This window comes from Stegodyphus dumicola, chromosome 4 (assembly GCF_044657685.1).
Source record: "Stegodyphus dumicola isolate Sdum_Otavi_A_Nest chromosome 4, ASM4465768v1".
NCBI lineage: Eukaryota > Metazoa > Arthropoda > Arachnida > Araneae > Eresidae > Stegodyphus > Stegodyphus dumicola.
In genome coordinates this window covers 221,684,927-221,711,069 of record NC_140771.1, presented here as the reverse complement: position 1 = coordinate 221,711,069, position 26,143 = coordinate 221,684,927, and the positions used below count along the sequence as shown (strand labels likewise).

Below are 26,143 nucleotides of genomic sequence, written 5' to 3'. Positions count from 1 at the left end.
AATAAAACCATTTAATTTATAATTGAACTAACATTAGCTTTTTGAATACTAAATTCGTAACAGTATATATATATATATATATATATATATAATGTTGTATGATCTTAAATCCATTTAGTGCGAATACAAGTTATTATTACTTGCGCAATTGCTGCAAAGTTAGTTAATAATAATTTATTTCCTAAACAGTATTGATTAATTGATTATATTATCTCCTAAGTTTAATTAAAGTTGAATTATTTTAAAAGTGTGCATCCATACTGGTAAATTATATTTTGAAAGATGTTTTGAAGTAATTTGAAAGTAAAATGTTAATAATGTTTTAACGGGGACTGGAGTTAAATCATCACGAAGAATAATATTTCAATTGTAAAAGGAAAAATTAAAACATGTAATCATTGTCATTGATCGGAAATTAGTTGACTTTTCAAGGGGAACAAACCAACTCCCGTTCAATGAACAATAATTGATAAAAATACGTAAATACGAAAGTGTTTCGTCTTTACTCGAGTTATAAGTTAAAGCCAAACCGGCAATTCTAGTCAGGCCAAATATTTCCGCGAATAGTAGGAATTATGAACCAATGCTGATACTCAAAGAACTTATTCTCATGAAGCATTTTAGTCAATTCGATTTGGAGTAAAAATCAATTACTGTAGAGAAATCCTGTAAAACTCGAGTAACCGTCCCCGACACTTTCATCTTTATGCATTTGAGTACTATATTATTTGTAGAAATTAAACATTGGAAATTGTCATTATGAAATCGAATTCAAAGTAAAGTTGAAATAAACATAGAAGATTATAAAAAAGATAAATAATGCAAACTTTGTAAAAACAAATCAAAGAAAATATAAAAATAATATAAAAATAATATAGAAAATAATATAAATAAGATCAGTGAATGTACATGAAGATATAAAGGCCAGATAGGTATTAAGTAACTTACATTCTTTCTAGTGGGGGAGTTGGCAAAGTGTTCTCTTCGTGTCTGACTCAGAAGTGTAGGTTGTCCGAAAATTCTTAGCGGCAGTAAGGGCTTTCAGTAATATCAGTCGGTAAGACTTGGGTGAAGTAATTTATGGTAGTGGGTGGGACTTGGAATTCTTGAGGGATGTATTTTGTGGAGTTCTAATCTGAGAGAGACCGTCTGTTAAGATTTTTTTGAAAATACTAGTGAATTGAAATTAATTTATTTCTGGCTAATTGTCGTATCGCAATGATTAAGAATTTAAGAAAGGAAAAAGGCATTTTCGCTGTCCAAGAGCTAATAGACAGTCTAAAGGCAGGAAATAGGCCCATTTTTTTAGTAACAGTATATGTCTGAAGACAATTAGCTTTTTACAATATATACAATTGAGTAATTACACTATATACAAATCTTTCAACTGACAGTCATCCAACTTATACCGCCTTCTCAGGTTTAGGAATAAATTATCATATCCCTATCAGTTAAATGATTTAGAGTGAGTATTTAACGCCTGCTCTTTTAAGGCAATGGTTGATAAATTGAAAGGGAATTAGATTTTTATTGAGAATTTTGATAAGGATCAAAATTTCGCGTTGTAAATCTATTGTATCTGTGCATATAGTTTTAATTCGTTGTATTTGATTAATTATAGTATTGTTAATTACTTTTTTGGATATGTTGGAGTTCCAATTTATTAATTTGTTAGTATTGAAATTGAAGTTTCTTGTTTTGTCAAAAAGTAAAATTTTTTTGTAGTTAATGATTTGAAGATCTAGAAAGTCTATGCTATTTTGTGAATTATTAGTTTTATTAAGTTTAAGACAATTCGGATAAATGTCGGAGTTTTCAATTTTACCAAAATTATTAATTGTAATAAGGTCATCAATATATCTGTAGGTGTGTTTGTAGTAATTTAACTCTTGTGGTTGTAGATTTTTTTGGAAGTTAAATTCTTTGACAAATAAAAAGATATTACAGATCGAGGTGCTGGAATGTAAGCCCATTGGCAATCCTCTGACTTGTTTAAAAAGTTGATTTTGAAACTTGATGTAGTTATGAAAAAGTGTGCATTTTAGGTAGGTTTTCCATTTGTCAAGAGTCATGATATTGAGTATATTAGGGAAAAGTTTTGGTAGATCAAGTAGACTGGTATAGATTTCTTCTAGAGGAAGTGCGGTATATAAGTTTTCAAAATCATAGCAGTTAATGTTTTGGATGTTAATGGTATGAATGGTATTAATGACAGGAGTGTTATTATGAATGATCCAGCAATAGTTATGATTAGTGTTACAATAATTGAAAATAAATTTACAGATTTTATTAAGTTGAATTGAAAAATAATAGTCTATATTTTTCTTGTAATTATTAGTTCCATTAGCTATAAATCTAAATTTTAATGGTGTTTTATGGAATTTGGGAATCGCATAAAGATTAGTAAATCTGTTGTAGTTTGCATTGAAAGTAATATTGAGTTTCTTATGAAAAGTTTTAATCCTGTTTATTATAGATGTTTCTGTAAGGTTGGCTAATTGATAAGTAGTTGCGTTGAGAAGTTCTTTATGAATAATCTCAGTGTAGAATTGTTTTCATATAATGCTAAAGTTATTAGTTGCTTTATCTATTTTTGTAATAGTAAAAAGCTGTTTTAATTTATTAATATCTGACGTAAGTTGCGACCAATTCAGTGTACTTTTAAATTTGAGGTGACTGATTTCTGTGGATATGCGTTGAAAAATTTTAGCTTTCCATTTTAAGAAGGTATCTATGGGTAAATTCAGTTGATAGCTTGCTTTAACTATAAATTCGTTGATGTTGTTTTCGAAAGTCTTGTAACAGTAATTTGTAGTCATGTTTCTGACTGGTCTAAATTTTGTACCATAACTCATTAGTGTTTTTAGTTGATGGTTTTGTATGATATTCAGGTTGCCAGTAATTATGTGCTGGTGATGAGAATCTACGTAATTGCTGTAAGTTGGTGTCTTACAATGTCATTCTGCAGTTTCATCTATTACATGGTGGTTAGTAAGCAAGTTGCTTAAGGTCCTTTGATATTTAAATGCAATCATTGGTATTGTGTCAACTGCGGGGAAGTAATCTTTACAATCTCTGATGATTCTTGAGAAATGAATATTGTCAAACTGCGGATGCAGAAAATTGACTTTAAAATAAATTTTGCGTTGAGTGAGACTATAAGAGAGTCTGAAAAGATAAGAGACTAAAATCAAGAATCATGTCTTTAATGATTTGTATGTCGTCGTAGCTTTCTTGAATGAATTTTTTTTAGTTTGATAAGGAATTTATTAGTACAGGAGTGTAACCAGTTGAGAAGTTTCTTGGGAAAGCAGTCTGAGTCAAAAAACATTTCAATTGTTTTTTCAATGCAAGTGTATCCAAAGTGGATAAAAATCTCGCATTATTTTTTATTTTGCTTCCTCTTTTTCCTCTCTGCGTTTTGATGCTGTAGAGTTTAAATTGGCTGAAAATAGACTTCACAGAGAGAGAAAAGCTGACTGAAACCTATAGTATGTATTTAGTAACGGCACCGTGCATTCTGTATGATGCTAAAGGATACAGATCGCACTATAAGGAAAAACAAATTATAGGAAAAGAATAAAAGTGCTCATTGGGGCAATTTCAAAGAGTCGCAGAAAACGCACTTTCTCACCGAAATGATGACGATATGAGTCTCTCAGTAAGACTGTGAACTCTTCGGACACTTACCTAACTTTTATATCTACTATTATGCTTGTTCTCAACTAAACTCTGTTTTGCTTGTATTTGTGGCTTATCCCACCGGATCGACAATAACATCAGATCAGAGTCTCCAATATCAGAGCAAGCCAACGAAATTCATCGTGACAAGGAATCAAGTTTGCGCTTATCATTGGCAAGAGCCTTGAGTACCATATAGATGACAGTACAACTTTGCTCACTGCCGCCCCCAATTTTGAAGAAAACCACTCCTTGGAACGGGTCTGATGGTCTCTCAACCTTATTCTCCTACCACCAACCTCTCGAGAGGACTTTCGGCTCGCAGCATATTTGGAGTGCCCCCGTGCCGCACAGACACTATGTATTTACAAACATCCTGCATTCTTCGGGATTCGAGCCTGGGCCCTCCGGCACGACAATTAGCGTCACTAACCACTATTGCGGTTTGGGAGGCCCACTAAACTCTTAAAGAATATTTAAAAAATTTTATTCCATTCGTATCATTCAAAGTTATTTTGAGTGTCTGGACGCTTCAGACACGAGGATTTCTTCGTTTAATTCTTCGAGGATTTCTTCGTAATATCAAAGAAAAGGCCAAAAATTACCTCCCCCCTCTCAGGCTTAAAAAACATATTTCGAATAAAATTCATCAGGAAATGAAGCGTGGAATCGTTTCTTCTTGCAAATGTTCTTTAGAATGGAAGTTGTTTAAAGTTACCATCAGATGTGCCGTAGCAAAGATGACTTTTTTTTTTTTTTTTTTTTTCCCCACAGAGAATTAAAAATCACTTTTGCGAAATTAAAACGATAACAGTTTAGTGTAAGAGAAGATTAAGTGTTAAATTTCATGGAATTTTACTGTATAATTTGTCTGTCTGGACTCTTGATATTTCAATTAATACGTAATCAATATGTGTTACCTAAATTCAGCACTTCCTAATATTTTTTTTAATTTGTAAAACATAAAAGTTTTGATTCTGATAGTAAAGTCATGTAAAATTAATACATACCAAGATTTAAAAAAATAATAATAATAAAATTAACTATATAGATTGCGCAGAAAGGGAAAATTTTCGCATAAAATATGCTGAATTTCTACTGAATATCTGCCATATTGAAACAAACTTATTTTTATTTCTGATTTATTCAAATTTAAATACATATTCTTAACACTTTTGTAGTTATCTGGCATTCTAGCAAGTACTAATAAGTGCAGTGCATGTATACATAATTTTTTAAATAAATAATATATGAAAAACTCATGAAAATTTCATTTCTGAGCATTTTCGATTTCTCTACCCTACAATCTGTTTGTTCCCAACAATTTTTGGCAAAGAATAAGAAACACCAGTGGATGATATAAAATATCATTGCCACCATCTCACTTAGAAGTATTTATGTTCGTAAGCCAGAAGCATTCATGTAAATTCTTCATTATTTAGTTTCTTTAAATATAACAGAGAGTTATAGTATTTGGTGGCAGCACTATGAAACATGATAGGCCGTTTTAATGATTCAACGCAAAATTCTGTTTCGGGAATAATATCCTATTCGGGACTACTGTCCCTTTTAGGCTAGAAATTTTGAAGTACAGCAAAGATTATCAATATTAATTCCTTTTCTTACATTATTAACTAGCGGAAGCACCCGATGGCAGTTAAGTTAGATTGAAAGTATTTAACAACAGAGCGAACGATACCGCTTCTCTAATAGCGATGCAAAAAGTAAGATTCGTAGTCATACTTTTTTCAGTTTGATACGATATGAAACCCAGATAAAAAAATTTCGATAGAAAAATAAGCTTATTCTCTCTTATTATATCACCAACAATGGCTGTCACTTTTTAATGATTTTCATCTTCCTAATCAAATGGCCGTAAAAGCTCAAGTTCCATCCAATATTTCACCTATATATAATTTTAGTCGATTAAATGTGGCACAAAAATTGATCATAGTTAATCAGAAATCAATAACGCGAGCAAACAAACACACAAACAGACATTCTTCCTTATATATACTATATAGATTTTGTAAAACTTACAAATTTTTAATTAACAAAACTCTACGATTTGAAAGCGAACAGTAACAACAGTTTTCGAAATGAAGCATTTTTATTTCGAACGCTTGAGACTGTTGCCACTCGGAAAAAAGTGAGTGCGAAAGTTAATATTTTCGAATTCTTGAATTAATATCTGGTTGATTAAAGTCGTACGAAGATGGGAATAGTCGAAATGACTTCCCAAGAGGGGGAATAATCTATTTAATGTTTGGCAATGCTATTTTTATTTCATCGTAAAATATAGAAAATTTTTGTTAACAAACTCTAGAATTTGAAAGCGATCAGTGGCAACAACTTTCGAAATAAAGCACATTTTCATATCCAGCTTGCGAGACTGTTGCCACTCGGAAAAATGACGGCGAAAATGATCATTTTTCCGAGTTTTTAATTAATATCTCTGATTTATTTATTTATTTATTATTATTATTATTATTATGAAAAAAGTTAACTATTCCACGACCCAGAAAAGAATTGTAGAAAATTTGGTGACGATAGCTATAGTAGTGACTGAGTTATTAGAGGACAAACAAACATACTTTACGAATATAGACTATAACGAATATAGAGGGTTCTGAATAAGGCGGTCTGGGATCCTAGGTCGTCTGACCACTTATTTTTTCAAGAGTTCCAAGAGCTTTATTTGGTAGTTTTCAGAAATGAATATGACTTAAAACGTGGATGTTGAATACATGACCTTTATCTCCTTTTTCGATTTAAATAATATAATGAAGATAAATTGTGGGAAAACCTAATTATACTACAATCGACAATAAGCGGAATGTGCTTTTTTAGACTTTTGAAAAATCCTGTGGCCTGATAAGGATCGGCAACTTTTTATTGCTCCGGAAATTGCATTTCCGGCTCTCACTCTCAGTTTACTTTAAACGAAGCCGATGAGTCAGAAAAGAACGGTAACTTTTAACTAAGCTTACCATAATTTACGACAAGCGTAGTCCAAATACGTTTATGATGTGATCCCTGTCTTGCTTTTTATTTTTTAGCTTCGGTGATTGCTGTGAAATATTTCAATCGATTCGTAGAAATAATTTTGATATTTTTGTTCTTACATTTCCCAAATATCCTTTCGTGAATAAAATATATTTCAAAAAGTAATAAAAATCAAGCATTTTTAAAATGAAATAAAATAGCGTTAAAAAATATGAACTGCATAAAGCTCCATTGATTCTAGAAAGCTTTTCTTTGTCAAACGATACAGGTTTATTCATAATTCCGTGAAAGGTTTTAAAAATTAAGAACAAATAAAGAATGCAAATGATATCAAATTTTATTGCATGAATGTGGAAGGTAATGTCTTTTTTTTTTTTTTTTTTTTCTAAACCTATTCCACGAATATTTAAAGTGGCCATCCCCCCCCCCGAAAAAAAGACTATTTTACTGAAGGAAAAGATTTTTTCATCACTGAAAGGATTTATTTGAATGTGCTGAAAAATTGGCTGATGCCTGGAATGGAAAGAGTCATGATTAGCTTACTCAACAAGACAGTTGTTATCACAAAAGCCGTTTTCGAGGTTTTTCTGAGAGTTTGTCATTCAAAACTCGCCATAAAGACAGCTACCATTTGCGGAGAGCATCTCTACCAAAATTTGTCACAAGGATGGATAAAACGCATAAGAACAGAAGATGATGTGCTACTACGATGGCCATCCCGGTATTCGGATTTAATCCCATGTGATTTTTCTCAATGAGAGTTTATCAGTGATAAAGTTTTTAGGATTTCTCTCTTCTGGAAGATCTTCATAAGCGTATAAGCGATGCTGTGGTTCCGGTCAAGTATTATATACTGGCATGCATGTGCGACAACAAGATTATCGTATAATTATTTACCATATTAGCATAAGTGGTCGCACTTGCTATATTTAAAAAATATATATATATGGCGAGTTTATTTGAATTACAATATAAAAAATTCGGTGTCCGCTTCGTAGTTCATTCGTTACGAATTTTTACTTCCTTGCATGAAGAAAAGGAAGTATTGTAACCGCGAAAAATTTCAAGTATCGTATTTCAGCAGAAGTATTTCCTTCGAATCTATTTAGTTTTTATATGACGTCTGTACATATGGACAGAATAAAAGACTCCCTTTTTTTTTTCAAAACGAATTGTAAAAGGGATTTAAAATGGATTCAAAAGGTTTTTTTTTTTTTTTTTTTTTTTTTTTCTGTGACGTCTACATACGTACTATTATTCTGTATGTATCTCGCATAACTCAAAAATGATTAGCCGCAGAATGTTGAAATTTTGTATATGGGATTGCTATAACATCAGTTGTGCACCTCCCTTTTTTATTGCAATCAGCAATACAAAAAGTGTATATAGAAATATATATAGCCGGGTAAGGGTTATATATTTATATATTACTATATATATATATGTTACGGTGAAACACCGAAACCTGGAGAATGTCGACTTTCACCGGTGAATGTCAACATTCACATAGTCTCTTGGTGTATATCCCAAATATTTTCCAAATACTCTTATTTCTGACTTACACCGGTCAATGTCGACATTCACCATGTACTAATGGTGAATGTTGAACATATAACAATATTATATTTTCTTCTCCGTAATTCAGTCGCGAATAAACGCACTTGAGACTTGAAATAAGAACTTAAGAACATGAGAACCTAAAACACACAATACATTCAAAATGAGAAAGGAAAATAATAGAAGTTAAAAACTTAACTTAATTATACAGTACGTTCTAAATGAGAAAATAAAATAACAGTAATAAAAAACTTACTAAATTATGTGATTCAAATCTTATTTATTGCAACAACTTAAACTACACTCATGTCCATAAATTAAGGATAATGCAAAATCAGGCAAAGGAAGAGTTAGAAGCAAAACAAATTTGACTTATTTGTAAAGCTTATTTATTAAACAAAAGGTAAAGAGCAAAAAAAAAGGTGCTATATGTTTGATATTATTAAAAAAATTAGCGATTTTTGCTCCCTGGAGCAAATTACAAAAAAACACCTACTTACAAAAAACCAATTGTATATGGTTGGTATGATTGTTAATACATTGTATGTCTCCCAGACGATGCAATACAGTCCGTACAACGCCTAGGCATTCTGAGTATCAAATGATCGATCTGATCTTGGGGGATATTACACCACTCAAAAAGCAATGCTCTCCGAAGTTCTGGTAGATATGTAGGAGGAGGTTGACGGGCTGCAACTCGTCGGCCAAGCATGTCCCACACGTGCTCTATTGGATTCAAGCCCGTTTGAGAATGCTGGCCAGTCCATACGGGTGATATCCTCCGATTGAAAGCATTTGCTTACGTTGTTTGCACGGTGAGGACGGGCGTTGTCATCCATAAACACAAATTGTGCGCCCACGGCGCCCCGAACCAAACGTACATGTTGTTCCAGAATGACGTCCCGATAGATTTGGCTTGTCATGGTTCCAATTTGAACACGCAGGTTAAGTTCTGGAACCCAGAATAATTCCACCCCAAACGAGCACTCCGGCTCCACCCTAACGGTGTCGTTCAATGATGTTTTCTTGGTGGTAACGGGTACCTGGAGCTCTCCATATGAAAGTTCCGGCGAGAATCAGACTGGAAGCTAAACCTGAACTTGTCGGAAAACATCACACAAACCAACTTTTGCGGTGTCCACAATACATGCTCTCTACTCCAGGCTAACCGCAGGCGACAGTGAGTTGCAGTAAGTGGAACGCATCTGACAGGTCTACGAGCATATAGACCAATCTGCCCTAAGCGTCTGTACACGGTCTGCCTTGAAATTGTCGTACCAGTGGCTGAAGAGAGCTGACGAGACAGGTCTGAGGCTGTGCTCCGCTTGTTTCTTTTGGCAGTAACTGCCAAATACCGGTCCTCATTCGGCGTTATAACTCTGGGGCGACCTGTGCTGTAACATCTGCTCACATTACCATCATCTTGGAATCGTTGCCAAAGTCTGGAGATGACACTCTGGGCAATTCCAAGTTCGTCTGATACTTCCAGTTGGGTACGCCCACATTCTTGACGGCCGATAATTCTACTACGTAAAAAATCATCCAAATGCGTCCTTTGTGTGATTGTCGACATACACTGGTGAGGGTCCGAATATACAAGAATATAGTGAAATATTCGGTCTTTCACCGACGTATTTGGTGAATGTTGATATTCTCCGGTGAAAGTCGACATTCTACAATTTCGGTCTTTCACGGTAACATATACATACCTAGTTTTGACAGTGCCAAAACTATTCATGTTTTGGCAATGTCAAATTAAAAAAAAAATTCATCTTGGACAAATAACGAAATCTAACTTTTAATGCGGTCTCCTGGTTCCTATACTTAAACTTTAGAAAGTTTTATGTTCTTTATGAAAAATAAAATCATAAGTAGTTTGGCTCCTTACGATAAAATTTAATCGGACTATTTAATTTCAAAATTTGCAATTTTTGATGTCATTTTCACCTTGACTTAAGGAATAGGTTAATTAAGTTAGAATAATTTGAGGAAATAAGTTAAGTACAGCAAAATGTGTGTATAATTTAATAGACGGTACAGGGAAGTCATGTAGTGTCTACACCAGATTTTATAATGTGTTAGTGAATTATAAAATACCCTTTATAGTAAAATAATTTGCAAGACAATCTTCATTAAACGGGAATCTATTAATGAGATCTCTAATAATCCAGCCGGCGATATATTTATAGAATTCATTGGGACAGTGTAGTAACGTTTGCAACAGTACAACAAAAATCTGTAATATTCACAACAGTTCTCTTATTGGTGAGTAATCTTTGGTGTCTCTTATCAATGACAGGTCATTTAATGGCCTTCCTCTTGTGCCTTGCAATTAAAAAAGCGTGGTTTGTATGTATTAATCAACCCTAAAACTTGGACACAACTGACAGTAAATTCATAAGCGTAGTTCAAAGGGATGCGAAAACATGTTTCTGAATTGATAAATGTAGAAAATAGCGAGTAGATTTTCAGAGAAGTTAGTGAGTTACGAAGAAATCCTTTGCACCATAAATCTGGAGATTAATAAAAAATAATAGCGATGAGAAGTGATGTTGAGTATGTGGAGATCCAACCTTTTATCTAACAGTTAAGTGTGTAGGAACATCGTGAAATGGTAAGCTTTGTTCAGGAACAGAGACGTAAACTCAAGAAGGGCTAATTACCCTTTATTTCTCAAAATAAGAATTTAACTGTCGGCTCCCCGAAGCTATCAAGATTCTAAGTAGTTGGCCCCTAAATATCAACTAAACTGGCGAAGCTATCAAGGGCCTGAAATACGGCCAAGCGTAGTGATAGCTTACAGAGAGTTTAGCCAAATGGCAAACGCGCGCTAGTCAGAATCTCTGGCTCTCTAATGAAGTCAGTGGAACTTCGACTTAAATACCTCTCTAACTCATTTGCCTTAACCGCAATTCTAAAAACACATTCTGGTAGGAAATGGTGAGCTGAAATGATGAGGGACAGGAAAGTATCTTTAACTAAAGAGATAACTGTTGAGATAAACCTTACAAGTAAAACGATGGAACTGAAACGGACAGTGTGAAAATTACTCATACTGGAAGCTTTGGAATGATTTAATTTTTAGAGCTATCTCGTAATGCTTCTCTTAAGAATCTCTAATCTCTTATAAGTAAAAAAATAGCGTGATTTATAGGACTGTCACAAAAAAATTATAAGATTATTTTCAATATTAATAATAATAATTAATATCTTAATAAAAATGCATGTATTTAATTTGACAAAATTTGAGAGTTTGTTTATTATAATTCTTTTCATGAATATTTCTGGATTATCGTTTAACTGAAGCTTCTGTAAATTATTTGGTTAATTGAAGGCATTAAATATTTATTTAAAAGTCAAACAACAAAAATCAGCGTTCTATTTTCAAATTTTCACAGGATTAGTTTCGATGGTTTTACTGAACCCATCATCCTCAGCTGCAAAAACGCAAATAAACGAGATAAGATATAAAGCATTAAATATTATTTTAAATAAATTAAATATTATTTTCTATTAAAAAAGTTTGTTACGATGTTAACTGTGGTAACATGTACACGTATTTTTAGAATTTCAAGTAAGTAATATTAGAATAACCTTGTTAAACTACATATTGGTATGATGTAAAATTTAGTTTCATTAAGGTATCCGACTACATTTGATACTCCTAATTTGGAATATAATACAAATAAAACTATTATTAGTGTTATTTAGCAGAATACTACTTAAAATGATATAAACAAGTGAGTAATATTATCAATGTACAGTTTTTTTTGGGGGGGTGAAAAATGTGTTAAATTTCAGGACTACTTTATATGTTCTCATGAAAATATTTATCAATAATTTACTTTGATTTTTGAAAGTCATATTTATTAAAGTATAAGGAATTAAATGAACTAAAATCAAAGTAAAAAAATAAAATGTCTCGTAAATATACTCTTTTGAGTACATGCACTAACTATTTTTCGAGAAATTTCTCTCTTTTCATTTACAAAATTGTTTGAAAGAGCCAACTAGCGGACGAGCGGTAAAAGTCGCTGAACACTGATAGTTTAGTTCTGATGTTCGAATCCTGCCGAACAAGCTGGCTGGACGGGAGTTTTCGTGGTTTTTCCCATGTGTAACGTGGATACGAGCCAGTTTCACTTAAAAAGACTTGCAAGGGGCATCCTTCCCTTTCCGGGTAGTGCCTAAGAGCGAAATGAGTAATAAGTAAAAAAAAAAAAAAATAAATAAATAAAAAATATTTGAAAGAAATTTATATTTGTGTTTAAATCTAAATTTTAGTCCATATAATTCACAATATTTCATAGAATATTGTCGAAAGTTTCATAAAATTCCTGTAGTAATATTTTAAGGTTATTTCGTAACAGAGAAGTGAAGTTTTTTAAAAAATAGGTTTAATGTAATGCAAACACAAACAGAAGAGGAAAAAAAATGTTGCGAAATAAGAAAATTAAATTGCATAACTAATCTTGTTCTCGAGCACTTCACAACAAACAGAAAGGTTCAAAAATCATCTTTTGAACATCACCAAAATGAATGATGATGAATGAAAATTCTCATTTTAAAGTTATTTAGAGTAGTCTGAGTATCTTTCGACATCAACTTCCGGGTTCTTGAACAGAAACTTCCGGTTCACGGTGTAGAATAAGAACAGCCATAATTCTGCTTTTAACGCCGGGAGAGGCAAAATAAAAGTAGCTTTGGACAGTTTAAGATATAAGCTTTAAAATGAAGTAATAAAAAGTTTTTTTAAAAAATTTCTTTAAAATTGACAATTAGAAGGCAGTCGGATACCTTAACCAAGTTTTCGATTATTTGTGATTATTACGATTCCATTACCTCGGATAATCTAGGTTCTACTATATTAAAGAACTGCTAAGGACAATTCTGTATCGTTATGTATCTAAGGGTGTTTTATTTTAGCTCAAAGGGCGTTATCCTAGAAGGACTACTAATTTCGTTTTGGCATTGTGCTTCGATTCACTTTCTGCGTTTATTTACTTTTCAAACTATTCCCACCAACTATAACAGCCCTGTATTATATGTAAGGAAATTAAATAGAGAAAAATTTGAATAAATGTATGTATGTTTTCCGCATTGTGATAAAACTACTGTACCTAGAGCCATCCAATTTTCAATAACGTAATTTTTCACCGAACATGGGCATCTGGAAGCCCGAATTTGGAATTTGGAATTTGTTTTATTATCGATTTCTTATTTTGTTACATTTTAACGAATTTTTTATTAGCAGACTCAAGGATTTTGAAGCGAGCAATGGCGACACTGTACGGGGAAAAAAAAATTATCTCCAGCGCGGGAGACTGTGTATCGGAAATTCTAAAGATATGCCCCATTTTCAAATTATTTTGCGATATTGCTGTTGAACTGAATTTTGTGGTTTAAGTGTGAAGAACATGATATTTAATAAATAACGGTAACACGCAAAACGTTAAAAAACGCCCCTTTGGGCGCAATGTAAAATGTGGAATCTTTTAGATTTTTATTTATTTATTTATTTTCGCCTCGATAAATAAGTATCACTTCATGCTAACAAAGCACCTACCTCTTTCCTCAGTTCCCTCTTTACTAAGTTTCCTTACTTCTCTTACCTTAGCACCTCTTTTCCAAGCAACGATAACTGACAGTTATTAGTAGGAAATCCTAGCATTATTGATATCATAACAGAAACTGCAGGGAATTAAATGGAAATCATTGTTGAAATTTTAAAGAAATTTCCACATTCTGAATTTGTAATACTTACTTGATTATATAAACGAAATTAAAAATTGTTTAAATTAATTTATCTGTTAAAGATATCTGTTAAAGATAATTACGTAGTGTAATTTAGAAGCTCATTTTTGATTATGATTAATTAATAGAAACCTTCTGTTGGATAGCATAATACTCAATAATACTCGAGGATTTATAAAAGGGGCATAGTCTTCAGTGAATGATATCATTGTAAAATTAAACCCTTAATCCTTTTAGGTGTCTCAGAAAATATGCTCATAAATTTAGGTAGCTCAGAAATAAACTTATAAAAATTTTTATCGCCGAAAAGATATGCAAATTTTATCATTTCAAAACCAATTCTGACACTTATCAAAGAAAAAGATCTTCGATATCCATAGAATATATTTCCCTTTTGTATGAATTGCACTTTTAAAGTCTGCTTGTCTACAACATTTTCATCTCCTATCTAATGAGTCTCACAACTTCAAAAGAGAAAAAAGATGTATTTTACTTGGACTAACAGCATACTGCAATTCGATCGACATTTTCAATACAAACAATTCTCTTTTTTTAGAAAACAATGTTTTCTTCATTACTTTTTTTCACAATATGTATTTTTTTTTCAGGATTTAATAGATTTGAGTTATTATTATAATAGTTATAAGGTTATTTTCTACCTCCTTTCTGCATGCCTTCGTGATGTAACGGTAGCGTATCTCGATAGGTCCAGGTTCGAGTCCCGGCGAAGGCATTGCTCATTTTCCGTGTTTCCTACTTCACAAATGCTAATGACTCTACGTAGATATAAAATCAGTTAAAAATGTTTAGAACTCTTATTATTTTTTAATAAAAATATATTCCTTGGTAAGTTCCTTCAAAAAAAACTATTCAGGAACTAGTTACATCATCTCTTCCCTAAACTCCTCACATATATTCAGTGACATGTACTCCGGGCTGTTCTCCATCAAAACTGGGACGAAGCTTCCCTTTATCCCGGATGTAATTCGGTCGTCTTTTGTGGTTGGTTCACTTTGAGAAATATTCTGGCTAATGAAACGACTAAGGGATGTAGTAGGTTGGCTTTTCCCGACGAATGCATTGAGTTGTATGTGTGCTCCACCATTTGGAACAACAACAAATTATTCAGTGATATAAAACATTCCAAGTTGAAAGACCTTTCCTCGCTGTTGTTGCTAACTGATAACGACAAAGCACGCGAGGGCTATTTATCCTTTAGGGTAAACATACCCGACAAAGCCATTTTAAGGAAAAGACAGGTATCATGTTACACGAAAACTCCAAACAACAAATCCGTTTTTTGGGAACCGGACCCGAGAAGAATGACCAATGATTAGCTCTTACCATTGGTCCAATGATTGTCCAGTTGGTCCAATGACCAATGATAGCGCTCTTATCCCTTCGGCCTGTCATGAGTACATACCTCCTTGTGAGCGGAAAATGTAAGCCAGACAATTAAATGAGAATTTTAAATCCTACTAAATCTTATTAAGTTTCTGTAGTTAAATCATAAATCTTCGATTCATTTGATTTGGTTATGATTGTGCAAATCTGCAAAATATCACTTAATAGGAATAGTGGCTTAAATTATTAACTTCTGACTTATACGATCCGGGAAGCTAATATGTTCTTCTTCTCGCTATAAAATTTTAAGCGCTTCTGCGGTGCTTGCTGGAAGTTTGCACTTGTAGGGAGGGGTACAGGGATGTGCTTTAATAATTTAGTTTTCCAGACTACAGTTAACGGCTATCGTTTCCCTTTCCACGTCCGCTTCGAGAGCACGTGCTCAAGAGTAATTCACTTAAAAATCTATTTTCTGTTTTTCAGCTGGTGTACCGTGTGTTCGGAAACTTCGGAGCGCCGCACGACGTGTATTGCAGCGACGAGGAATGTCCCGCCGCCGCTTGGCCGGAAACGGAAATGACGCTTCCTCCGGAAGTCGAAGCCAGGTGAGTCTCCCGTTTTCCGTTCTCTCTCCTGTTCTTCTATTTCGTTTTAGGCGCGGCGAAGAATTAATAGCTGCTTCAGTAAATTGTGTCTTTTTAACGGCTTCCCTGTTCTGGAATGTGAGTTTAGTATTTCCAGTTGCAGCATTTGTGTTTGTCCATTGTTTCAAAATATTAAGTGGTTTTATAATGAGCTAAAACGAAAGACCGTGAACTTAAAAGTTATCTAAAATCACTTCAATAACAGCTATGGTACACATAATTTGTAATTTATTACTTAGTTAACCTCCAGAGCGTAGAATTAAATCTGCATTATACGATCGTTCGCGTCAGGGTGAAAATTATAACCTATTAAATAAATTCGATGTTTATAAAGATAAATTATGCGCACTTGTATTAAAGAAAGAATTTTGAAATCACATTTACATATTTCTATCAACAAAAAAAAAAAAAAAAAAAAAAAAAAAAAAAAAAAAAAAAAAAAATGGTAAGAAAAAAAGCAAAATAAATAAATGAAAATATCATGGTAAGTAAATAACATGCAAAAAGTAAATGCATCATGGTTACATATTTATATACACGTTGGCTCAAGAAAAACCGAATTCAAAGCAAGTGAAGAACAAACACATGGCCTGTAAAGCGATAATATATAACAGGTGCCCCAAGATAACGTGAACCGGACATGGGAGACTTCACTTGCTTTTGGTTCGGTTTATCTTGGACCACCCGATATTTACTTGCAAATCAAAATCGAGTCTTGTTCAGTATCTACCTACATACACTTGATATATATGTGAAAGTTTTATTAAATTATCTTTAAAGAAACGTTTCAAACATTTTCAGTTAAATATTTTGTGTTTTTCTAATAAACTGAAATAGTTCTGCAGTAATATAGTTTTAAAATTAAAACTGTTCCAAAGTTTTTAAATACAAGCAGACCAACATCAGCCGAAAGGGTTATTAGTCTCAAAACGGCATTTTTCGTCGTTTCACTTTCTGCATTGATTCACTTTTCAAACTGTTGCCACCAAATATTATCGCCATGTATTATATTTAAATAAATAAATAATGGCGAATCTGCAAGAATGCATGAATGTTTCTCGCATTGTGAAAAAACAACGGTAACTAGAGACATCAAATTTTGAATAACGAAGTCCTCCAACCGAGCATCAGCACTTGGAAGCCCGACCTTTTAATTTGAAATTTGTTTTATTATCGATTTCATATTTTGTAAAACTTTAACGAATTTTTGAGTAACAAACTCAACGATTTAAAAGCGAGCCATGGCAACACTACGGTTGGAAAAAAAAAAAAAAAAAAAAAAAAAAAAACCTTTTTATCTCTAACTTTCGGAACTGTGTATCGGAAATTCTAAAGTTATGCTCATTTTAAAATTATTTTGCGACACTGCTATTGAGCTGAATTTTAAGTGCAAAAAACATTATATTTAATAAATAATGGTAACACGCAAAACGTTAAAAAATGTCCCCTTGGACGTAATTTAAAATCTGAAACCTTCAATTTTTTTTAATCGCCCAAAGCGGCTTTGTCCCTGAAGGAGTATTATTTTCTTTTTGCGATTTTGCGTTGAATAACGTTAAATGTCCGTTTCACTTTTCAAACTGTTGCCACCCAATGTTAAAGTCCTGCATTATATTTGAAGAAATTAAATAATGAAAAATCTGCATAAATGTATGTATATTTCTCACATTGTGATGAAATACGGTACATAGAACCATCGAATTTTTAATGACGTGATCCTCCTACGAATATGGTCATGTGGAAGACAAATTTGAAATTTGCAATTTGTTTTATTATCGATTTCCTATTTTGTAAAACTTTAACGAATTGTTAATTAACAAACTGAAGGATTTCAAAGCGAGCAATGGCAACTTTGTACAGAAAAAAAATTGTTTTTATCTTCAGCGCGTGAGACCGTGTATCGAAAATTCTAAATTATTTTGCGACATTGCTATTGAACTGAATTTTATGGTTTCAGTGCTAAGAACATGTTATTTAATAAATAAATGTAACACACAAAATGTTTAAAAAAAACGCCCCTTTGGACGTGATTTAAAATCTGAAAAGCTTTCAGATTTTTTTATTTCATATTTTGTAAAACTTTAATGATTTTTTTTTCCAAATATCTGATTAACAAACTCAACGGTCCGAAAGCGTGTTGTGGCAGCACTGTACAAAATAAAACATTGTGATCTCCAGTGCGCCAGAACTATGGAAATTCTAAGGATATACTGCTTTTAAATATTTTGTGATTCAACCATTAAATAGAATTTTATATGGCGTCAGTATAAAGAAGATGATATTTAATAAATAAAGTTAACACACAGAGCGCTAATTATAAAAAGACGTAAAAGGAAGTTTGGTAAGCAATCTTGCAAAGAAAACTGGACACTGATACGATGAACTAAAAAAAAATTTGATCTGTACACCACATGACATCCATGCACGAAATATTAAATTATATGAGTTTTTTTGCTGCATTTCTTTTAAACTTATTTCCTCGAATTTCATTAGAAATATAGTTCTCATTCAATTAGTTCAGTTCTCACTTCGCGGCAAGGCAAAAATACGTAAAACCTCAAAATATCGTTATAAAAAATTGAAATATTAAACACCAAATACATTTAAAATAATTTAAAAAAATTTTACAATTAAAATTACAGTTTCTACGCAAAAACAAGCAATTCGTCCAGTGCGCAAGAAGGCAGGTTTTTCGGTGCCCAAATTGAAAGTTTACTTTTGGTCTCACTCCACAAAAAGACAGTGAAGGCGTAGAAACTGACTTGATTTGTTGTGAACGACGCTATGCTGAGTCAATATATGAGATAATTTAATAACTCAAATGATAATTCCAGAATAGATTAAGCGTAATTTAATTCGCTATAATAAAAGATGACGTTACTTTGTTGTTGCCGAAGCTTAGTTTCTCTAGATTGGCAACAAATCCACTATTCTGTTAACTTTCAAATGTAAACAAATATGGCTGCTATGGTAAACAAATTAGGCTTAGACGCACTTAAACAGCTTTTAAATTGTTGATAATTCTACAACATTAACATACAGGTCAACTAAAGGCATAAAAACCTTAATCGGAAGATAAGAATATTATAATTCAAACATTTTTAAAGCAGAAAATGCACAATTTACAAATATGTAAAAATAAAGAAACTAAGCTCACTGAGCTACTGAGCTGAGTAACAGAATGGATATATATATATAAATATATTTATATACTTTTGGCGTAGCCGATTGCAACCCAAAAGGGAGGTGTACGTCTACATGTTATAGCTGTCACACATACAAAATTTCAACATTAGCATGAACGTTTGTGACTTTACTTATATTCACTTTTCCAATACGCCTGCCTACAACATCTGACTTCAATCCTAAAAATGAATTTTCAAGATTATATCTCCATTTACGCAAATTATGAAAGTGAAAGTTTTTCCACCAGCTGGTTTACGTCACATGACCATGAAATCGCAAGTTTCAACATTCTGCATATCTCAAAGACTGTGTCAATAGTGTATATATGAATTAGAGACTAAATTTCAAGAGCCCAGTGCTTAGTTCACTTGCTTATAAGGACTTTGTAAATTTACGAACTTAGATTTGAACTCCTGACTTTGCCGAAATAACAGCGTCGCCTCCGTGTGTAAGGTGCGATTGCACCATAATTCAAAAAAATACCGTGATTGGACTTAGGACAATAAACTAAATCGACTAGTAAAAACTCATAGTAGTTGAAGTTAATAGCAAAGTGATCATCCGTGATCCGTTAGTTCTAAATTTGGGACCTTTTTAAGAGAGATCAATTTATGTCTGATTTTATTTCACTTAATTTTAACTGTAAATTAGGATCCACTTTTAATTTTGTTTTGTATTTATTTTTCAATTAGAATATGGAAGAAAATCCTTAATCACACAAATAGGTTCTGCAAAAGTACAATAAAAATTTAATAGTTTTATTTGAAATACTTTTAAATTCTTTTTATCGGTTCAGCCAAAAGTTAACAAGCGTGTTATTTTTGAAATCTTCAGTTACAGTTCGATTACAGGAAATTTCAGTCGACTGCTCTTTTTCTTCACGAGATAAAATTTCAGGTAACCTGCGGGGGAAAAAGGGGGAGACAGTTCTATATCCCCCATCCTACTGGGCCGATTGACGAAATTCAAACTGCATTTTTCACATCTCGAAAGCGCGACTTAGATATGTATTAGATTTATATATAGCGTTGTTCTAATGTAGATAGTTTGACACAAAATCGAACTTTTTCTGAAATGACATGCCATTTGTTTTCATATTTCGATTCTACATCTCACATTATGCCTAAATATGAAATTTTGTAATAATGGTAATATAAGGTAAATATACTCCAATAATGTGAGCCCGCCCAGTCTTGACAATTCTTCGGCTTACCAGGGAACAACCTTCCAAAGCATTTTCGCTAGAAGTAACAAAACCTTTCATTACTTGTTTACTCTTTTTGAACCCCGATAATTTTTTCTTGAAATATTCTTCAGATGTATTATTTAAATTACCATGCTTAGATTCAAGATGTCTTTTAAGAAACGATGATTTCACATCTTAATTAGATAACAGTTCACCGCAAGCAACACATTGACATTGAGGGTCCATTTCATCTCCACTCCAAATAAACCCAAATGATAAATAACTTTCATTATATTTTCTATAAACAATTTTTTTTTCAATATTGTTTGCTAGTAGATTGTCCTGGATCCATCCATCACTGGTGAATCATCACTTTCTAGCTTAGTCAATCCTAGCCATTTTTTTTCATTTTGAAAATATAGGTTTGTTTTATTATTTTTTCACAAATATTTAAATGCACAATATATTAGGAGTTCTTCAAAAATAAACGACGATATTCGTATCGCGTAGAAAAGTAAAGAATACAAAGCAACAAGAAGACAAAATACATGCTGTTAGAAACCGCAAATCGACGAAAATAAACCATTCTAATAACTAAAAATAGAGCAATATTGTTACGAAATGTACAGCGCGGTAAGATAGCTTTCCCGCAAAGCAGTTTTAGGGTTGCTATAAAATGGCAAGGGAAGGCAAGATTGTCACATTTGTCGAAAAATAGCCCATTTAGCGACATTTGGCGACAAAATTGGTGATATCCCATGGACGGATAGAGAACCTTCTGGAACGAATTCTTACCGGTTTAGCCCAGAATGTTCTCGAACACAGGCCGAAAGCTATATAAACCCTGCTGGTCCGCAGTCAGTTAGTGTGCGCCTCTCATCGAGTGTGTGTCTCATCTAGCGAGTCAGTCCATGCGGAGAGGATCGAGTTGACAGCCGGGCAGTGAGTGCTTACTGGGTCGTCGAGTTAGTTAAAAATACTTTGTTTCTTTGCGTACCACTTTTCTTTCTCCTGTGTATCACCAGTGGTACTCAAACGAGGTTCCCTAGTGTAAAGGAAGGCATGCTTTTTGGAGGACTTTCTAAGGGAAATCTGCTCGTATCCACGTTAGACATGCTGAAAAACACGAAAAGTCATGTAGTCATTTAACCACTGGTGGCTGAGGAACACCCAGAAAAGAAATTTTCTTGAAAGGACTGACAAGAAAAAGATTACCGATTTCGTTCTTATCAAAAACTGATACGGCGAAATCGGTCAGGACTGGAAACGCTCAAAACGGCAAGGATATCGAGAGAATGAAATTGCATCTGACTGTCTAAGATCAAGAATCTCCAAATCTTTTGTTCGTGTAACTCTAAGACGAAAATAATTGTGACTTGTACCCCATAAACATAATATGCAGCGTAATATAATTAAATGTAGTATAGTATAATAAATGCAGTGCAGTGTAATATGATGTAATGTAATGTAATACGCGTTTAAAGCCTGTACAGTTCTGATGTTGAGCTTCCCAAACGCTACTAGAACCAGACTCAGCGACCAACGAGAGAACCTGGCATTCACGGGATACACCATATACGCTCGCAACTGGTCATGGGCCTACTTCTTTGAACACCACTGGTCTAGATTATTTATTGCTTTTTAGTTTAAAGGCTTGCCTATCTTATAACCCATTTTCATTTTTCACAGTCATATTCCATTTTTCACAGTCATAAGGCTGTCATCGTTCGATGCAATCAAACGCGTAACCTTTGTAACTTGTAACTTGTTGGTGCTTCAAACATCCAACCCAAGAATTTTTACTTGTCGATGGAGTGTTCTTGGCCAATGGTCACATAAAAACAAAGCGCTCTGCGCACCAAATGCATTGCATCTGATAGAAAATACGGGAACGAGTAAAATTACCCAAAATCCAAACGATAGTGGAAATAAAGCTGTCCAAGCTGGTAGCAATAATGGTAGATTAAATAAACAGTTATTGCTGAGATGATTAATGCAGGAATGTCAGTGAAATAAGTAAACTGCATAGGGATAGTATGCTGATGTTACAAAGATAAAAGGTACATAAATAGAACTGAAATTAAGACATGAAATGATTGTATTTACAGGAATTTTAAATAACTAAATACTGTTAAAACTTCACAATGTAGAAATAATAAGTAAAAATCCAAAATGAGTGTCTTTAGATTCATGGTAGAGTAAACAGCACAGTAGGTAAAGGAAGGCGAAGCAACTCACGATGGGTGGTAAACAAAGCTTAGAATGCGAAAAAGGAAAAGCAAATTGCAGATTTCACAAAATCAATATTTACTATTGTGGTGAGGTGTTCTAGGCCTTTTATAAGGATGTTCTATGGTAGGATCGTAGTTAGCAACATTTTTAATATGTTCATAACTGGAATTTTGAATCTTTCGAAAGAAATTGTGAGAAGCTGCCAAAATATAATCCAATGCACGTTCAATTTGTAAATCAGCATGTAATTTATCGGTTTCTGACAAACCATGGAGCATTAGTGATGGTCATACAGGTACTGCATATAAAAGAATTGGTCTCTGTCTAAATCTGTAAAAAACTATTATGTTTTAATACTGAACATAAGTCTTCGAAGTATTTGCTCATTTAGTTACTTTTGGACAGATTTATATGTTGCAATTGTTAATGCATTGAATAATAATATTTTGTATGTCTATTTGTTTGCAAGTGTAGAGACATTAAGTTATTTCGAAGCAGGAGAGATGAAAAATGAGCAATGCCCTCGCCGGGACCCGAACCACGGACCTCTCGAATGCGCGTCGAGCGTGCTGACCGCTACACCAAGAAGGTGAGAGAAATACCTTATATACTCCTCCTTTAAAAGGGCGACTGGGGATTTAGGGGACCCAATCGCCAAATCCTGGTGTTGAAGAATCATCATTCGCCACCTTTCAATTTCGGCGCCACTGTAGAGACATTAGGTTGCTTCGAAAGCAGGAGAGATAAAAAATGAGCAATTCCCCCACCAGTACACGGACCTGTCGAATATGCGTCGAGCATGCTAACCACTGCACCACGAAGGCGTGCCAAGAAGGTGGGAGAAATACCTTATAAGTGAGCATCGTCAAAACTAAAGGCAGCAAAATTTGGTATTTCATTTTCTCACGAAGAATCTTAAAATTGTCAAGAACCAATTTACCGAATCAGCAGAGCAGGTGCTTTTTAAAATATCATCTTAGCTTATATTCGGGATTAAATTACGCTTAAATTCCGAATATTAATAATACAAAATCTCCAAAACTTAAAAATCAGCAACATTTTTGGGTACTTACGTCTTCTTCTGTTCACCACTTTAACAAACAGAAACTGTCGCTAGGCAGTGAGATTTAGTGCCAATAATGAATAAGCCTGACGTCACAATGCACACGGACATAACATAATCAGGGTTACAAAGCATCAAAGTTCTTTTCTTTGATGTTATGTAATCCTGATTAATTCTCAATAAGGCTTCCCCCCCCTTTGTATGTGTGGGTGGGTGTGGATGAGAGTGAGAAGAAGATTATAAATTAACTGATATTTGTCTGTATTTCTCTTGCATTTTGAGAGAAGAAATTTAATTTGAAACCTGCGATTTACATAACAGCGAGCAGAAGCAATATGAGATGAGGACATGAATTTGGTACGGAATCAAGCAATCATACCGAAAACTTTAAAAGACACTGGGATTTGGCAAAATTGAACGATAATGAACAGAGTGATAGAGCTTAAGATTCGCACTGAAGCGAATTTACGATGGAACCTCGAGATACGAGCGCCTCTATATACGAGAAATTCGAGATACGAGGAAAGCATGAGCGAAAATTTCGTCTATAAATGCGAGTATTGACTCGAGTAACGAACAAGGAGCCAGGCTGTTGGTATGCGTGGCGCGTTTCCGATCCGACTCGGCTAGGAGAATCCCCTCGGCAGACCACTCAATGTTCTTTGATTATTGTGTTTGTGCGCTTGTGAGTTAATTAGCTTTTACTTTTAACGTGAAAATTATTATTTCACGATGCCTCCTAAGAAAACTGTTGCCTAAGATAGTACTGCAAAGAAAAAGAAGGAAGCCATGGTCGTTGAAATGGTGTCCGCCGATAACATCGCGGCAAAAACATCGCGGACAAAAACGTCGCGGAGAAAACAACGAAAGGCGAAAACGTCGTGTTACAAAACATCGTGGGAGAAAACATCGCAAAGAGAAAACATCGCAGTTCTAAAACATCGTGGCACAAAACATCGTCGTCGAAAATAAAGCGGTTCAAAAACTTCGCAGTTTAAAAACATCGTCGTCGAAAATATCGTGGTAAAAAAATAAAGTATCTACAAATCATCGCATGATGATAACATCGCAGACATGCTTTTCTCAAATTTTAATAATTATAAATGGATATTCCCGTAATGATTTGGGAGCGCAAGATGTAAAGAAGGATAATTTTTACCTTCACATTTTTTTATTAACTAATAAATTTTTGCTGAAAAAGTAAGAAGGAAACTTAAGCATAGAAAATTAAATGCACTTATAGATTATACTTTTCGTGAAAAATTACCAGTAAAAACTTTATAAAAAATGATTTGCTAATGGTCTTTGTTAGTTAACTATGTCAGTTTAAAATTCCATTCAGTGCTATAAGTTGCATTAATTTTCTATGCTTAAGTTTCCTTCTTATTTTCTCAGAAAAAAAATTAATTAGTTAATAAAAAATATGAAAGTAAAAATGCCATGCTAAAGCCTGAATAAAGCATGTCTGCGATGTTATCGTCATGCGATGATTTGTAGATACTTTATTTTGTACCACGATATTTTCGACGACAATGTTTTTAAACTGCGAAGTTTTTGAACCGCTTTATTTTCGACGACGATGATTTGTACCACGATGTTTTAGGACTGCGATGTTTTCTCCCACGATGTTTTGTAGCACGACGTTTTCGCCTTGCGTTGTTTTCTCCGCGATGTTTTCGGCTGTAACCGTTGAAATTAAGAAAGAAATCATAGATAAACATAAGCGTGGTGTAAGAGTGACGGAATTGGCGAAGACTTACGGCAGTTCGACATCGCGAACTGCACTATTCTGAAGAAGAATGAAAAATTAAGAAACTTAATGTGGCCAAAGGAGTTACTGTTACATCCAAGCATCGTCCAAAACTCCTAGAAGATGCTGAGAAGCTGTTGTTGGTGTGGATTAACAAGAAGCAGTTAAAAGGCTATTCGGTATCGGAAGCTATCGTTTGCGCTAAAGCTAAGAATCTGTACTTGCACCTTCTTCCGAAAAACACCAGGTTTGTCGACTGAAAATGAGATGGGAATCAGATTTTTGAGGGTGTGGAACGGAATAGCTGGATTTCCATTATTTTCAATGCGAATGTTTGTTTTTAGATGCCATAAATTCGCTATACGAGCTCAAGGCTGGAACAAATTAAACTCGTATCTCAAGGTTCCACAGAATATGGTTTCGAGTTCACAGTTTAAATGACATCAGGAATTTTTAACCGCCGGACTCACTGGCACAAATTTTAATGATTTTTGTGAGATAATCAAGAAGCTCTTATTTATTGACATTCTTTTATATTCTGTGTTAGTTATTTGCATCTGTAGATTATGTCTTAAGTTGTGATCTGTGAGTATCTAATGAAGTTAGTCATCATCATAAAAGTCATCATCAAAATTCCGCCCTTAAACCGACTGGTTGAAGTTTGGCGAAATCTCCGCTAACTTTTATTGTCGTCGGAAAAATACGTAAGTATTCATCTTTGTGTGCCTAGACCCTAGAAG

General features: G+C 33.6%; 1 protein-coding gene across 4 annotated transcripts in view; it reads left to right on the top strand.

Moving 5' to 3' along the window:
- LOC118181966 (sprouty-related, EVH1 domain-containing protein 2-like) overlaps positions 1-26,143 on the top strand; it is a 339,980-nt gene that overhangs the window by 175,590 nt on the left and 138,247 nt on the right. For all 4 annotated transcript variants that reach the window (XM_085816020.1, XM_085816018.1, XM_085816017.1 and 1 more), the window contains exon 2: positions 15,826-15,947. In XM_085816020.1, the coding sequence (XP_085672146.1) occupies positions 15,919-15,947 (29 nt within the window). In that variant the 5' untranslated portion in view covers positions 15,826-15,918. The remainder of the gene's footprint in view (positions 1-15,825; positions 15,948-26,143) is intronic.